We start from the raw sequence: 16,644 nt of genomic DNA, 5'->3' as shown, positions 1-16,644 counted from the left end.
ATCACAATGGAATATTTTGTTGGCCATTAATGTTTCTGTCTGATTTGATTAAAAACCAAAAACTTTAATGTAAAGAAATTTTAAGTAAAATTTAGATTTAGATTTTAGATTTATTAAAAAAGAATTTCTATACAAAGAGTATTTTACATTATACTTATAACGATTATAACACTGACTGAGAGAGAAATCCGAAAAAGTTAAAATAACACTCCGGAAATGTTTATTTTACCCTGCAGTATTTATCCGAAATCGGTGTAAATATTATGCTTTTAGGTGTATTAGGGGTTAAAGTTACCCTTTTTTCATGTTAATTTTACCCTTAAAAAGGTGTAAAATTAACATTAAAAAATGTTTATATATTTTTGCACCTAAAAAGTGTTAAAGTTATAAGGAAAAAAAGTTAATCGCACCCCCGTTTTTTTCTCAATGAACAAATTATTATTTGTTAGTACGAAGGAAGGGGTCGTCGTTTTTATGCGTATAACTCAAAATCGATAGATCATATTGTCATGTGGATTGAAAAAAAAAAAACAAAAGTTAATGAATGAAAGTATTTTTTAGATTAAGAGTAAACGTCAGTCTTTTGTTTTGGCCAAATAGATTGAGTACAAAGTGACGGTGCTGGATCAGGGAAATTCGTCACCAGAATCACCCGATGGCCAGTTCTGTAGCTCCACAACATCAGCCTTGGGTGAAATTTCGAGTGATTCTATTCAACAGAGTACAATAAAGGAAGAATTGCCAAGGTGAGAGGAATAATATTGAGAAAAAAAAATGATAGTAATAATTAGCAATGTTAGAGACAAGTTATGAGCAAATTCTGTCTTTTTTGGCAACGATCGCAGGAGAATCTGTCTTGTTTGTGGCGACACAGCGTCTGGTTTTCACTATGGTGTGGCTAGTTGTGAAGCATGCAAGGCATTCTTCAAGCGAACCATCCAAGGCAATATTGAGTACACGTGTCCGGCCAACAATGTGTGCGAGATCAACAAGAGGCGTCGTAAAGCGTGTCAGGCTTGTCGCTTCCAGAAATGCCTGAGAATGGGGATGTTGAAGGAGGGTGTGAGGTTGGATAGAGTACGGGGCGGAAGGCAAAAGTACAGACGCAATCCACTCAATAATCCCTATCAACTGCAATTACCTCATTCGAATGCCATTACGTCGGGTGGCACGACCCTCGAGGACAACAAGATCCTCGAGATGTTGTCGTCATTTGAGCCAGATCCACTCTGTGTGGGTCATGGTGGAATTGACCTCATGAACCGACAAATGGATGTGAAAGTCTTCATGGATGATCGCATGGGAGTCGATGCTCAGGAAATGCTTAGTGTTTTAAGTGATTTGTACGATAGAGAATTAGTCAATGTAATCAGTTGGGCAAAACAAATTCCAGGTAAGTTTTCTATATTTGTTTATCCTCAATCTTATCGCATAAGCCTTATCGCGTGTGCATTTTATCAAACTAAACTGGTGCTTTATCAAGTTCAGAGGAAATTGACCCCACGATAGAGTCTCTAAAAATGTCTTGCAGTATATTAATCGTCTCATTCTGAGACTAAAATAAGATTTTCCATACAATTATTCCCCGGGAAAACTCTGCGTTTGTTGAGAATATCATTAGACATTTTTTTTTAAATATGAATTTGTTCCTTCCAATTAAGCAGTGAATTGGTAGCCTGAATAGATCCACATTTAAGTTCAGAGAATATTCCTTTCTAAGTTTATCATTTTTCAAAACCAAGTTTATACTTTGAAGATAAAGTTTAGTAAGTCATACAAATCGTTCATTCCTGAATTGACGATATGATAAAGAGGCTTATATTTGCATTGCACTTAATTGAAGAATTATCAGGATTAAGATATTTTTAAAATGCCTGCTTTAAAATAACCATTATTAAATACTTATACTTTATCCTTAGGCTTTTTATAACATTGTGAAAAATTTCGTTGGCAGCTAAAATTCCGTATGTCGAAATCTCGAATGGTTAAAACCCCGAATGTGTTAAAATTCTCTTAGCCAAAATTCCGAATTACAAATTAAATACCGAATTGATCGAAATCCCGAAAATTAGGTCAAAATTCTGCAGGTCAAAAATCCAAACGATAAACTTTAGAATAAGATAAAATTTCGAAGAGCCAAAATCCTGAAAGAGTCGAAATACTGGATTGGTCAGAACTTCAAAATCTGAATTTTTTAACGTCAATTTTTTCAATCTATAGAGAATATTCATTATTCACATTACTAGACCTACTAAAAGAGCATTTCCTATCAAAAAAATTTAGTAATTTTAGTCTAGTCTAGTCTAATGAAAGCCTAGAATGTTAAAAATACAAGAATTATTTTTTAATAGGTTACCTTCTATTTTAAAATTCTTGGAGATAGTTTTACTTTACTCTAAAGCAATTTTCATTTTCTTTTTACTGTTCGAGCTTAAAGAGAGCAATTATATAATCCACTTTTTTCCACTTGTTACCAGACTCGAGCACAAACGGTTAAAGATATCGACATCTGGTCTTCGGCGATCCTCCATAAGTTAACATTAGACTATGTTTTTTTTTGGTTTATTTCGAAAGCGGCTTCTTAATTTTTCATTTTCGAATTTGTTTTGGAGCTAGTCGAGGTGAATGTTTCGTTCCCAGTAACGCAAATTCGGTGTTTGTACAGTAGTACGACAAGTAGTACTCTGTATAGTACTTGCCTTATGGAAATTTTAATGACCGTGACACAAGACGTTCCAGGAACTTTGTTCGGGGTTGAGTGGTAAAAATGCTGTGGGGAATTCGCAATTTTTGAATTTTAAAATAACGACATTTTTTTAATTTCAACTGACCAACGGTTTTTTACCGGTTTTAACCGTATTTTTAATAATAAATCTAAAATATATACTAAAATTAAATTTATTTGCATTTAAATTTATAAAATACAATTAATTAATTTAATTACAAATTTTTATGTTATTTATATCGTACTTTCGCGATTTTAGTGGCATTTTGAGCATTTTTGGGATTTTTTTAATTTTTCATTACATAATTAGATAGAAAATTGTGTACATTTTAAATCCGGTTTTATCTTAAAAAGGTTTATACTGAACATTTTCCTTAATTTTAAATTTTCATAAATATTTTTTGCTGATTTTCTTAAAAAGATTATTAAAGAGTGGCGTTTCATTCATTCTAGTGATAAAAATTAGATGATAATTAGGCACAAAAAACAATTTCTTTCAATAATAATTAACTATTGATTAATATTTTATTAAAAAAAAAGTGTTTTATTAAAAATGTATTAATCCATGCATATTGTGCTACTCAAATCGTGAAAGTGCGAATACCATACAAAACGGAGAAAATTTGAACAATATATTTAAATTAATTAGAAATTATGTTTTCTGCCGATGTTTTCTTAACCGCCTGTGTTTCCTTATGTGCGTCCTTATCGTCATTTGACTGATTATCGTCTGCTGGCTCTCAATAAGTGCTAACTCGGTTCACTCCAGTTTCTCTGTAATGATGATACAAAATAGTTTTAAAAATCTCATATAAAAATATTTTCTTATTAAAAGTAAATACCTGAGCTATATTAGAATACGTGGAATTCCAGGGTGTTCTTTCATCTTCCAATCACGTTGTTAACAATAATGTCCAGTTTCGAAGTTTTGAAATTTGTTGTGAAATACTCTTAGAAAAGAAAAAATTATATCATTTTTTTTTTACCTAACACTCAGATAAAGAGATTGATGCAATACAATTATTTGATTATTCATTGCGATCTGGAACCCCGGAAAAGCTACTTTCGGATTGAAAGTATTTAAAAAGTGCAGACAGTTTCGCTAAATTACTCTAAAAAATTAAAGAAAAAACTCTACCAAAGAAATCCTTTTTATCCGTTTAAAGACGATTGGGTCACCCGTGTGACCTGTAGATAAAATAATTTTTCCTGACTACCTAAAGTTAATTCTTTTTAATGTTTGTGCCCTTTTTTCGGTATTTCTTAACTTTACTCTTCAAAAGTTAAAATGAAAGGAGGTGAGTGAATGGGTAAAATTATTTGTATTCAGTTGTTAGTGAATGGATTGTATCACTAGCATTTATTTTATAAAACTTTACTATGTTAAAAAATTAAGAAAAAATGCTTACATTTGAGATAAGGTGCAGGTGACTTTGCACTTTCTGGTAAATATTAAAAAAATCAACAATTTTTAATAATTAACGACAATCAAGATCTTCATATCTAAGGGTAAGATGCACAAGATCTATAAGGTCACGTGGTCACCATCTTGATTTTTTACGTTACTGTCCACCATTTTGAATAACTGTCTAAACCTGTAACTCATCGGACTGGACTGAAATTTTACTGTTTTAGCTGATGTCAAGACCTTTTCAGAACGTAGGGGAATGTATTGTATTGTATTGTATGTTGTCATGGTTCGCACAGAGTGAACCTTCAAACAACGCATATTTTCTCTTTGTTTGCAAAGAGCTAGTACGTCATTTCTTAGCCATAATAATCTTATTATTCAGATAATGAAACGAGATGCGAAAGGGTAGGTCAGCTCTCTACAAACAAAGAGAAAATTTGCATCGTTTGAAGGCTAGCTCTGTGCGAACCATGCCTACATTTCCCTATCTATGTTTCAGTCACACAGTTTAAAATTTTGAAAAATTCATATTATGGCGGCCTTTATTTTTTAGTCTTAAATATTTAAGACCTATAAATGAAATATTTCAGTAATCATTAAAAATGTTTGAGACTTTTATTTTATATATTTATTTACTTTCATATAATTGAAAAGATATAAACAAAAAAATCATATATTTATATTTTTTATTTTTTAATCTTTGCGACAACAGTTTTTCAGATCCTCAAATAATATGCTGTTATAAGCAAAAACGTTACTTTTCTTTTTCTTTGTTTGTTAGACTTCATTTTCTAACAATAGTGCTGTCTTTTTTGTGATGGTTTCAATAATGGAAGCGCCCCATGTTCTGTATTTATGAGAATATCAATTTTTTAAAGTTGTAAGAATTTAGGATATTTTTTACAAATGTCCAGCTATTTGCTATATTTAAGCTCAAAATTGAGCAATTTTTAAATTACTTTTTTTATATTCCATTTTTTTTAAGCAAAACTCTTTTGTGAATAGAAAGTTACTACGCTCATATACATTATATTTTTCATTAGAGTGACAATTATCATTCATTGGTATCGTCAGAAAAATTTCTTGATTTTTTAGGTTATTTTTGTCCCTATCATGTAGAGGTAAAAAATGCACCGAATCAGACTGTTGGATTTTACAAGGTTAGATGTAAAACGTGTCACTGATTTTGATTATCGGTTTCATTTTCATTGTTCATTTTCGGTCAGTAAAAAGTATTTCGTCCTTAAAGGGTTAAACCTAACACGCAGATCCACAAGGATTGAGGAAATACGATTATTTCATCCTTAATTACGATCTGAAACCCTAGAAAAGATACTTCCGGACAGAAAGTGTTTGAGAAATGAAAACATGTTGCCCTAAATTACCCTAAAAAAAATTAAAGAAAAAATCCTATTAAAGAAATCCTTTTTAAACCCAATACACTTATCTATGGAGATTGAGGAAATTCTCACACCTTATTATAAATTGAATGTGGGGCCCAAAAAAGGCTTCCGGATGGAAAATGAATTAGAATGAGGTTAGAGCTTCCTAATGCAACCTTTTTTTCATCTACTGCCCAGATATTTTTTTTTCTTATTAAACAACACTACTAACTTAAATTTGGGACTCTTCAAGTATATTTTATAAAAAAAAATTGCCTTGGGAGCCCCAAAAACCAAAGGACGCTCACTAAGCGTCACTTTTATATTTCAGTGTTTTTAAGACCTAAAAAATGAAAAACTCTACAGAACTGCAATCAAATTATCACGTACCTGTACTGTTCTCTGGAATCCTGCTGGTCAATTGCTTGAAAAAACACTAATTTATCATTTTTCACTAATAAGAAAATTCACAAAACTCTGAGGAATCAGCCATCTGACAGGCGAATCCGGAACAAAGTTCCAGGAACGTCTTGTGTCACGCTGTGCAAATTTTCCATAAGACAAGTACTATACAGAGCACTACTTGTCGTACTACTGTACAAACATCGAACTTTTGGTGGTGAATGTGGGGAAAATACCGTAGCGCCGCCGCATTGGTGGCCACCGCAGAGAATTAAATTAGTTTTTGATGGTGACCACCACGCTCTGAAGAAATTGGGGGGTCGCCACCGTCAAAATTTTTCGAACCCAAAACTCTTTCGTTACTGGGTTCATAGACACCTACGATCGGAAAACATTTCGATTTCGAATTTTCAAAGGTCAAATTTAAACCTTTTTGAAGGGCCTATTTCTCAACCAATTTGCTTAAATTTGAATTTTCTTGAAAGGTTTTAAAAATTTCCAACCCGACTAGATTTGACCTAATCGATATTGATTTAGTAAAGTATTCATTATGTATCTTTCTCGAATATTTATTAACAATATTTTTCATTTTTTCGAAAGCTTATGACAATGTTAAAGGTCAAACAGTATGAGATATCGACTTCCTGTTTTTGATGACCCCATCCATTAGCCAGTGTTAGTCTTTTTCGTATTTCTCCTGAGTCACCTCGTTCCCCTTCAAAGCCATATTTTTCGATTTATTTCGAAAACGGCCCTTGGATTTTTTTTATTTTCAAATATGTTTTGGAGGGGTCCCGGTCAAAATCCCGAAAGCCAAAATCCCGAACGCCAAAATCCCGAATGGGCCAAAATCCCGTAAGCCAAAATCTCGAATTCTTAAAAGTGTCATAGCTACTCCCGCGATTTCACTCGCGCTTGCTAGAGGCAGAGGGAAATCTTCTGTGTCTTGGAAAATTGTTCTAAACATTTTCCTCCATATAATTTCATCCCTTTCAGGATTTTAAAAATTCAGGATTTTGGCTTTTGGGATTTTGGCTTTCGGGATTTTGGCCTTTTCGGGATTTTGGCGTTCCGGATTTTGGCTTTCGGGATTTTGGCTTTCGGGATTATGGCTGCCACCGGTTTTGGAGGTAGTCAAGGTGAATATTTCGCCCATAGATACTTATGACCGTAAAACATTTCGATATCGAATTTTCGAAGGTCACAGTTAAACGACATTGAATTACCTATTTCTCAAGCGGTTTTTCGTAATTAGAATTTTTCGAAATGCTTTGAAATTTCCAACCATCGATTTTATTTAGTAATGAATCGGTAAAGCACCCACAAATGATGTATATACCAATGTTGAGAGTCGACCGTTAGGATGATATGAGTCAGATTTTGGAATTTCGGTCTAAAAACTTTTCAAATCTACCTTATTATTTGCCTGTATACAATGAGGACTTTCTAAAATGTGCTCTTAAGCAATTTTTTATTTCGAAATGGTTTTCTTATTTATGAATTAATTTAATCGGTAATAAACCGGTATGCATTCATAGGCCATGAGAAAAGATAATTCACAAAAAACTCTGTCTCGTGAGTTAGAGCATTGCGCAAAGGTGGGACACTTTGGCATCTCTTTTTTTTAGATGTAGTAGTTGTAGTAGTTATCTAACTGAACAGTTCGTCCATATATGAAAGATCCGTTTAATCATTCCTAATAACGATTTTTCAAGGTCAAAGGTCAAAAAGCCTCTAGCGAGCGTTATCATTAACCCTTTAAGGACGAGACACTTTTTACGGACTGAAAATCAACAATAAAAATTAAACTGAGATTCATAATCAATGATAAGTCTTACATCTAACCTTGAAAAGTCCAACAGAGTCTGATTCGGTGTATTTTGTGCTTCAATGAACGATAGGGACAAAAATAGCCCCACAATTTAAGTAATTTTTCCGACAATACCAATGAATAATATTTTTTGCTTTAATGAAAAATATTACGTATGAGTATTGTAGTTTTTATTGCCAAAAGGGTTTTTCTTAAAAAAAATTAGAAGTAAAAAAAATAAATAAAATCAATTATGAATTTGAGAATTTAAAAATTTGCCATTTTTGAGGTTAAATATTTAGTAACATAGCAAATAGCTAGAGACTTGCAAAAAAATTCTAGATTCCTTCAACCTTCTACTTTACAATTATGTACAGACATAAGAAAAAAATAACTTTGGATAGTCAGGAAAAAATATTTTCTTTATGGGACACCGGTGTTCCAATCGTCCTTAAAGGGTTAACCGAATAGTATCATGTATGTGTATGGAATCATTGCAAAGGTCTTGGAATGTCTCACAAGTCTGTGTCAGTTCCAATCGGTTATGAATCGATAATTAATTTTTATTTGATTACTCCTAAGACACTGGGTGATCTTCTGAAAAATTCATATTCACTTGCCGTGTCAATTTCCTTTAATCAATTAAAAGTTGCTTCTGCACTGAGAGAAATCCGAAAAAGTTAAAATAACATTCCGGAAATGTTAATTTTACCCTGCAGTATTGATCCTAAATCGGTGTAAATATTATGCTTTTTAGGTATATTGGGGGTTAAAGTTACCCTTTTTCATGTTACTTTTACCCTTAAAAAGGTGTAAAATTAACATTAAAAAATGTTGATATATTTTTACACCCAAAATATGTCAAAGTTATGAGGAAAAAAAGTTAATCGCACCCCCGTTTTTTCTCAGTGTGGCTTTCAATTAAAATGTCAAAATTGGATACAAACAAACCATTCAAAAAATGAGATCATTAAATCACTGTATACCTTGCAGGCTTTACAGATTTACCTCTCAATGATCAGATGAAGTTACTTCAGGGAAGCTGGGCTGAGATTCTTACACTGCAGCTAGCTCATCGATCAGTGCCATTCAATGGTAAATTGTACTTTGCCACAGATTTCTGGCTGGATGAAAGATCAGCAAAGGAATGTGGAGCTGTGGAATTGTTCAGTCATGTAATGTTCATAATAATTTAGAAAATTCCATTTTATAGAATAATCTTTTATTACTAACACTGTGTCCCATATTGTGCTACTTTTTCTCTTCTTCAGTGTGCCCTTACAATTCAGCGTGTGGAAAGAATTGCGGCCAGCAAAGAGGAATATTATTTACTTAAGGCTCTTCTATTGGCAAATTGTGATGTTAAATTGGACAATTATGGGGCTCTGAGGAAATTCCGGGAGACAATTTTAAATGCACTCAATGATTGTGTTTATGTGCTGAGGTAAGTTTTTTTTTCTATTCTTCTACTTTGCTTTATTTATTTAGGCGTTTTTGAGGGAGGCACATCATAGTTAAAATTTTAATAAGGGCAGAAGACTTCATAAAATTTTCTTCGTAAAATTGAATGAAAGTATTCTGAATTCTGACTGAAAGGATTCCGAAAAAGAATTAAAGTTCAAATTTTGAAAACAAATCATAACTATGAAGGGTAGTCGATTCTTATTGAATATCGATTTTAAGATTCAATACGTACAAGAAAAATTGGGTATGTAGTAAAAAAGACACTGTGTAGGATTTTGCTTCTTAAAAATTATCTGCTTTGCGGACAAGCATGAAATTTTTAATAAAATCAGCGCTTTATTATATGTTAGTGGAAATAAAACAAATCGAATGACAATTAAACATATTTTTAAGCTCCTCAACGCTGTTTATAAAAATCTAAAACCCTAAATCTCCAAATATACTTAGGCTCAGGCAGATCTTTAAGAATATTTGGCGACAAAACGATCAGATAAAGGAAATTTACAAAATGGACTCAGAGTATGGCAATTTGGGCTAAATCTTTACTGTCAAATTTTACAGGTTAAATATTCTCGAGGATCAGTCTGAGCCTGTTTAGAGTTTAGAAGACCCTAATATTGACCATAATGTAAAGTAAAATTTTTACTAAATTGCGAAAAAGAGGGCAAAGTCACCCGTAACAACGGCATGAGTTCAAAAATTTCGTGAAATATTTCGTCGCTTGGATCAGCAATTGTTGTAACTAAAGTACTCGTAACCTACTACGCCGTGCTATTTTTTTTTTTGACATAAGTCACAAGTGATGCTAACGATAATTGATCGAAATCTGAGCAAAATTGGTCAAAGAACATAAGCGACTGATATTGCAACGTGGTAGCGTCCCATGGCATTGTATGTGCTACTACTCTCGTTGTGTTCTTCAAACCTAGTTCCTTCCGATAACCAAGTGTTCTAGTTAAGTTCTCATGGCGGTTCTATACAGCAGTTTGCTATTTTCTTAAAGAAGTGAAAAACTGTGTAAATGGTTTTTTACCAAGAACATCTTATTTTGTCGTTGAAGTGTCCATGTGTTGCCAAAAAGATGGCAAAGCATCTCATTTTTTTTAAATATATTTTTTAATGAATTTGAGCCGTTATGTTATTATATTTTAATAACAGGTCAAATGACTCAAATTTTCTGAAAAGAACCAGGTATTGAATATTTTAAGAACATGGAAAAACTTGAGATGTTTGAAGCTTGAATCATCTAAAGATAGCAAACAAAGACCGATACTTAAAATAATTTAGTTTTTGTACTTCTCCTGAAATTTTCCATCTTTAATTGGCAAAAATGTTCAAAAAAATTAGTTGAAGGTCTAAATTAACAATTCTTGTAAAGTCTGCACAAGAGTATAGGCGAGAGAAAGAAAAAGAGGGACCATTGCTACTCTCCTACAATAATCATAATCATTTGAATCATAATACTTAATATCGTTCAAAAACCATTATAACACTGTGCAACAATTTTAAACTTTTTTTTGTCCCTGGGTTCGCATGCTATTTTTTCTATTGCTAGGGTCAAATGATTTACGAAAATACTTATCATTTTAATTAGGCAAACCCGTTTTTGCTGTTTTTTGATACTTGGTTGCCTATATCTCCGATTCTTCTAAACCGATTTATTTCTTAATATGGGAACATTTGTTCTCCTTTAGATGCCCGATAATCCTTTAGACAGATGGAATTCGTACAACTGACACCAGGGGCGCTGTAGTCTCATATATGTCAGAAAACATGGAAAAATCGAACTTTTTAGCACCTTTAATCAAAAATATCTCGAACAGTAGGACTGTCCCTAACAATCTGTTTTATGAGTTCGATAGATAGTTTTATTAGCTACATTTTCGACTATGTGCAACTTTTCTCTCAGATTGTTTTTTAACCTCGAAATTGAGGTTCAAACGAAAATCGAGCACTTAGCCAATTAGAGAAAATCTTTACTATTTCACACTTTTTGACTTTTTCTCTTCAAATTCAGAAAACTCAGGGTATTTCTTAAACTTGTTTTTGACAACTGTAGAAGCTTAATAATTTTTACTGTTTTTTAAAGTGTGCTTAGATATAATGCAAGTTAATAACTCAAATAATATCTTTAGCAACTATATATTTCAGTCTTACTTCAATCTTAAACAGTTTTATTACAAAAGAAGGAATATTAATTGCATAATTTTAAATATAAAATTTCTTAATAAACTTGTGTTTTATAAACAATAAGCATCTAATTTTACGTTTTATATGCCAGTTATTCATGGAAAACTCTGCATTGAAGCTCTTTTTAAAATTCAATTTTTTATTATCCTTTGGAAGTTTTTCCTACAATTATCGGCTTTGACCTCATGAATACGTAATTTTCGTCCAAATAATAATCCAAATTTTTAAATTTCGTCCAAAATATAAATCACCATATTAGCGATATTCAAGCTTTAAATCGGGCATATGTAAAAAACAAATGTTCCCATATTAAGAAATAAATCGGTTCAGCAGAATCGGAGATATAGACATCCAAGTATCGAAAAACGGCAAAAACGGTTTTGCCTAGATTCCAGGCGCAAAAATAAAATGAAATCAAAATGATAAGTATTTTCGTAAATCATTTGACCCTAGCAATATAAAAAATAACATGAGAACCCAGGGACAAAATCACTGTTGCACAGTGTAATTATTATAACACAATTAAATAGGTGATATTGTTAAAAAAAAACTCGCTTAATAATAAGCTCACGTTCAGATCTTTTTCACCCCAGAGAAGCACCTTTACTGACTTGTTGCTTCTTAAAATCTTTTCAAAAAGACAAATTATTTAATTTGGATCAAAAATGGATTTATTATTATTTTTTTTATAAAGAAAAACGTTGCATTAAATCTAATATTTTCAAACGGATTTTTGGGAAGACTTGGAGAAGTTTTTGATAAACTTGTCTTAAAGAAAGTTGCAATCATGTCTTACAAGAGCATTTAGGGAATCTATATCATTTTCCACAATTGAATTGAACCTCTAGCTTATAATATTCAAAACTGGTTTTACCGTCAAAGTTTTAGTGAATTTTAAAGAAAAAAAACTTTTTCTGAAATACTTTTTAGACATTAAAAAAGCACTTTCCATTCTGTTTATCATCAAATTCCCAAATTTTTGAATGAAGAATGCGTAAGAATTACTGGTATGGGTCATGAGGAAGTTACTAGTTACGACGATTGCTGAATCAAACGACAATTTTTCATTGCCGTTTTTAAGTTTTTACGTTTAGTAATGAACAACCTATTGGAACACATTTGCAAATTATTCAAAAAGCGTCTAAAATATCCATTTAAATTTAAGGATTATTGGAGATTGATAGATTTAGTGGTTTTCTATTAAATTTAATTAGTGTTTGATAAACCACTGGGAGGCTACTGTAAGCTTGTCAGGGATTCCAAGATCTTTCCAAAGGATTCAAACTCGCTCAAGTCGCTTAAGAAATAGGGTAAGTGTGCCAAATTTCGGCTTAGTTGCATATAAGCACCGAAGTCCTAAGTTTGAAATGCAATATTTTTAATTCATATTGATATTTCTTGTAACTTCCTTTTCGGGAAGGTTGTGTGGAACCTTGAAAACTCATTTATCATCTTTGTTTTCTTTAAATCACTTCTTAAAATATTGAAAAATCAATAATAATATGGGCATTGCTTTGGGTAGTATTCCGGACACTTTGAGTGAAATACCGGCCACCTTTTTTCTGACCACGTTTTGTGACGCAACGGATAGAAAATTTCAGAGTTTTTACAACGCAATTTAAATTCAAATTGTACCTAAAATTTAACGGTCTTTGTGTTAAGCAAAATGAATTCATCGACTAGGTGGTCTGATACTTCATCGTGGAAACGGGATCCAGAAGGACCGTTAATACCTCTGGGGAATTGAATACATAGAAGAGCCTTCCCGACTAGGTCTTCGGTTGCATAAAAACAAAAATGAAAGCTACCTTCCATAAGGTTACTTTCGGCGTACTATAAAAAGCATAAAAAAGAAGATGGCCTTCCATAAGGTACACTTCGGGCACACAAAAAGAATTCATCGACTATTCCAAGATTACATACATAATTTTAATTAATTTATTTGCATGGCCTAAATTACACTCAAAATGGCCGAAATTAGAAACGGGCCGAAATTTGGCACACTGTACCTAGAGAAAATCCTTTAAAAGCCTGTAATCACGGATGATCAATTTAAATGTATGATATTATGAATCAAATCGATAAATTCAGGTTCAAATGTTTGCTTATTAATGAACATTTGGATTCTAACAGTGCTATAAGGAATTTTCCTATTTGCAGACATAGTACAGCCGTTTCTCACCAACAACAGTTGCTCCTTCTGTTGCCATCTCTTAGGCAAGCAGACCCGATCATCAGAAAATTCTGGAGCCAAATCTATTGTGAGAGAAAAGTTACAATGAATAAATTATTTCTGGAGATGCTGGAACCAGTCTCACGGTAGAGATTCTAAATGCCATAGAGTGTGAGTCTATAACTTACATTTTTTTGCTATTTTGCAATTTTCAGATAAAACTTAAGGAATTACTCTCCAGAAAAATGGCGAGGGAATGGAGATTATCGGGGGGACAAATTGAACTGGGATTTTATTTTAATACGCATGGGATGTGATCTTAAGAAAATTTAAGGAAAAAAAAGTTTGAGCAATAATTGGACGATAGGTAAAGAAAAAATAAATTGATTGAGAGCATTATTGTGAGAGAAACATATATTAATTTTATTGGAATCTCTTATTATTAGATGCATTGGTTTTCTAATTATTCTTCTAAAAAAAAAACAATGAATAAATTTAAATCACAGTTGAAACATTTTACCAGCTTCACAATTATTTAATAGCTTAAGAAACTTAAGAAAACAAAATAATTGGTAGAATCAAGCTTAAAAGTTTTAAAAAAATGACAAAATTTCCAAGAAATATCTTAATAATTTTTAAGAAATTAAAAAAAAATGTTTGTCAATTGAGTACAAATTTGAGAAGATGGTAGAAGAGTTTATTCTCTCTTGTTTGGAATACAGCTGGATTTCACTTTGGAATATTCATATTTCGTATGTTGAATATACTAAGAAAAAAAATTGAAGAAAAATGAAGAAGATGAAAAGTGTCTCGTCAAAATTGCAATATTAAAAAGAAAGTGAGTACATTTTACCGTAGTTTGTTTCAAAATTTCATTTTTTGCAAGAAGATGGTAAGGAAAATAAGCCCCTCCCATAAACATTTTAAGCAACGCCCTCTTCAGGAGTTACATATGATCAGGAAGGTTGATTGTTCATTTTTTAAATATGCGTTTCAAGGTTTCTTCAAAAGCTGTTTTTGGCAAAACTTCTTTTGCAGAGTTATAATTGCCAGAAAAACCGAAATGGAGCCGAAGTACATTTATCAACTCATCTTTTTATATATTTCACTATGAGTAATTATTTAAAAAAAAAATCTTCATGAAAAGACTAATCGAAAGATCCTAAAATGGATAACCAATTCGCGTTTAAATCCCCGAGCTCCGAAAAGCCCGGTCGGTTTCCCAGAATTTCTGTATTCCAATATTTCGGAATTTCGGGATCCCTTATTGGTAACCCTATATTCAACAGACCCAAATTATTCTGGAGACAGTCCCTAATGCAGAGGTGTGCAAGAACCGTTGAAACCGAATAAACGTCAAAATAAGTTTGTTCAGGTAGCGTTTAACCATTGACATACAAGTTCCATTTGACGTTTGTTCGGTTTCAAACGGTTCTTGCACACCTCTGCCCTAATGCATAAATTTTGGTAAGCAATCGGTCAAAGTTAATATATATCTATTATGCCAAGTTCTTCTACAAAAGGGCTAAAAACTTCAATATTTTGTATTTCTCATTTTACTTTTTGGAATCCTTGAAAACATCGTATATTTTAAGGATGTACATGAAGACTATCTGCGGTAAAAGTTTGAAACGTCACTCTCCTATATTTTAGCATTTTTGGGATTTTAGGATTTTAGAATTTAAAATTTTTAGGCTTTAGGAAATTTTCCATTACCGTATTATCTTATCTCATATTCGGTGGAATTAGGTGAAAATAATTCAAAAAATTGAAGAAATAAAACGAAAATTCGATAAACGGTGAGCAAAAAAACTACGAGAAATAAATCGTACAAATTTTTTGCTCACCGTTTATCGAATTTTCTTTTTATTTCTTCAATTTTCTTATATTATTTTCACTTAAGTGCCATCGAGTATGATATAAGGTAATACGGTAATCGAGAATTTGCGTAAGAATTGCAATGAAAATGTGTAAATTAACGAAATACGGTCAGCATTTTACTGTCAATGTGATTCTGCCCTAAAGACGAAGGTAAACAGATCTGCTGCCAAATTTGAGTGGCGATCAGCCGATATTGGAGACTGATCGGCGTGGAGCATCCTATAATGGAAACTGATTGGTGCTGATCAGTTGATAACGAAGACTGATCAGCGCCGATCGTGTTGTATACTGATCTGTTACGATTAGCCTAGCCTATGATGGAGACTGATCGGTGTCGAGCAACTGATAACAAAGACAGGTGTCGATCAGCTGATCATGGAGACTGATCGGCGTCGATCTACCGATGATGTAGATTGATCGACGTCACTGTTAGCTGATCATGAAAATTGAATGCCGATCAGTCAATCATGGAGACTTACCGGCGTATAGAGTAAACGATATCGAAGACTGATCGACGCCGATCTTTATAGACTAATTGACATCGATCATCTGAACATGGAGATTGATTGGCGTCGAGTAGCCTATAACGGAGACTGATCAGTGCCGATCAGTCGTTATCGGAGACTGATCGTCTAAATTGATCTGCTGCAATCAGTCGATTATGAAATTGATCGGCATCGAGCAGCTGGTAACAAAGACAGATTAGCGATGCTCAGCTGACTATACGAAGATTGATCAGTACCGATCAACTGATCATGGAGACTGATCAGGGTCGATCAGCCGTTTTGTGCAAATTTTTCGACGTCGCTGCTCAGCTGATCATGAAGACTGATCTGCGCTGATCAGTCAATGTTGGAGATTTACCGGCGTCGAATAGACGATATCGAAGACTAATCTGCGTCTTCGGCTGCGATGGTAATTGATCAGTATCGAGAAGCCGATAACGGTCAGCTAATTACGAAGACTGATCAATACCGATCAGCTGAACATGGGAAGTGATCAGTGCCATTCATGGTAGCGTGTATCATTAAAATTTACGCAATACAAATCATTTGAAAGTCACAAGATCTAGTTCTACAGTAGACTCTCTCAAATTCGGGAATTTGGGACCGAAATGTCACCCGAATTAGAGAGAAATTCGGGCGTCAAATTGTTTGAAATGCAACGATTTTTTGTTCGTATGTATATTGATATTAAGTTTACATA

At 32.8% G+C, this 16,644-nt stretch overlaps 1 protein-coding gene across 2 annotated transcripts in view; it reads left to right on the top strand.

Annotated features, from left to right (window-relative positions):
- The window catches only part of LOC129798961 (steroid hormone receptor ERR1), a 48,265-nt gene extending 34,087 nt beyond the window's left edge, over window positions 1-14,178 (top strand). For both annotated transcript variants that reach the window (XM_055842507.1, XM_055842506.1), the window contains exons 3-8: window positions 601-746; window positions 846-1,393; window positions 8,724-8,905; window positions 9,002-9,174; window positions 13,545-13,703; window positions 13,773-14,178. In XM_055842507.1, coding sequence (XP_055698482.1) covers window positions 601-746; window positions 846-1,393; window positions 8,724-8,905; window positions 9,002-9,174; window positions 13,545-13,703; window positions 13,773-13,776 — 1,212 coding nt within the window. In that variant the 3' untranslated portion in view covers window positions 13,777-14,178. The remainder of the gene's footprint in view (window positions 1-600; window positions 747-845; window positions 1,394-8,723; window positions 8,906-9,001; window positions 9,175-13,544; window positions 13,704-13,772) is intronic.
- Window positions 14,179-16,644: the final 2,466 nt, after the last annotated feature.

Source organism: Phlebotomus papatasi, chromosome 1 (assembly GCF_024763615.1).
Source record: "Phlebotomus papatasi isolate M1 chromosome 1, Ppap_2.1, whole genome shotgun sequence".
Classification (NCBI taxonomy): domain Eukaryota; kingdom Metazoa; phylum Arthropoda; class Insecta; order Diptera; family Psychodidae; genus Phlebotomus; species Phlebotomus papatasi.
The sequence above is the reverse complement of the archived record's forward strand: the minus strand, read 5'-3'. Positions and strand labels throughout refer to the sequence as shown.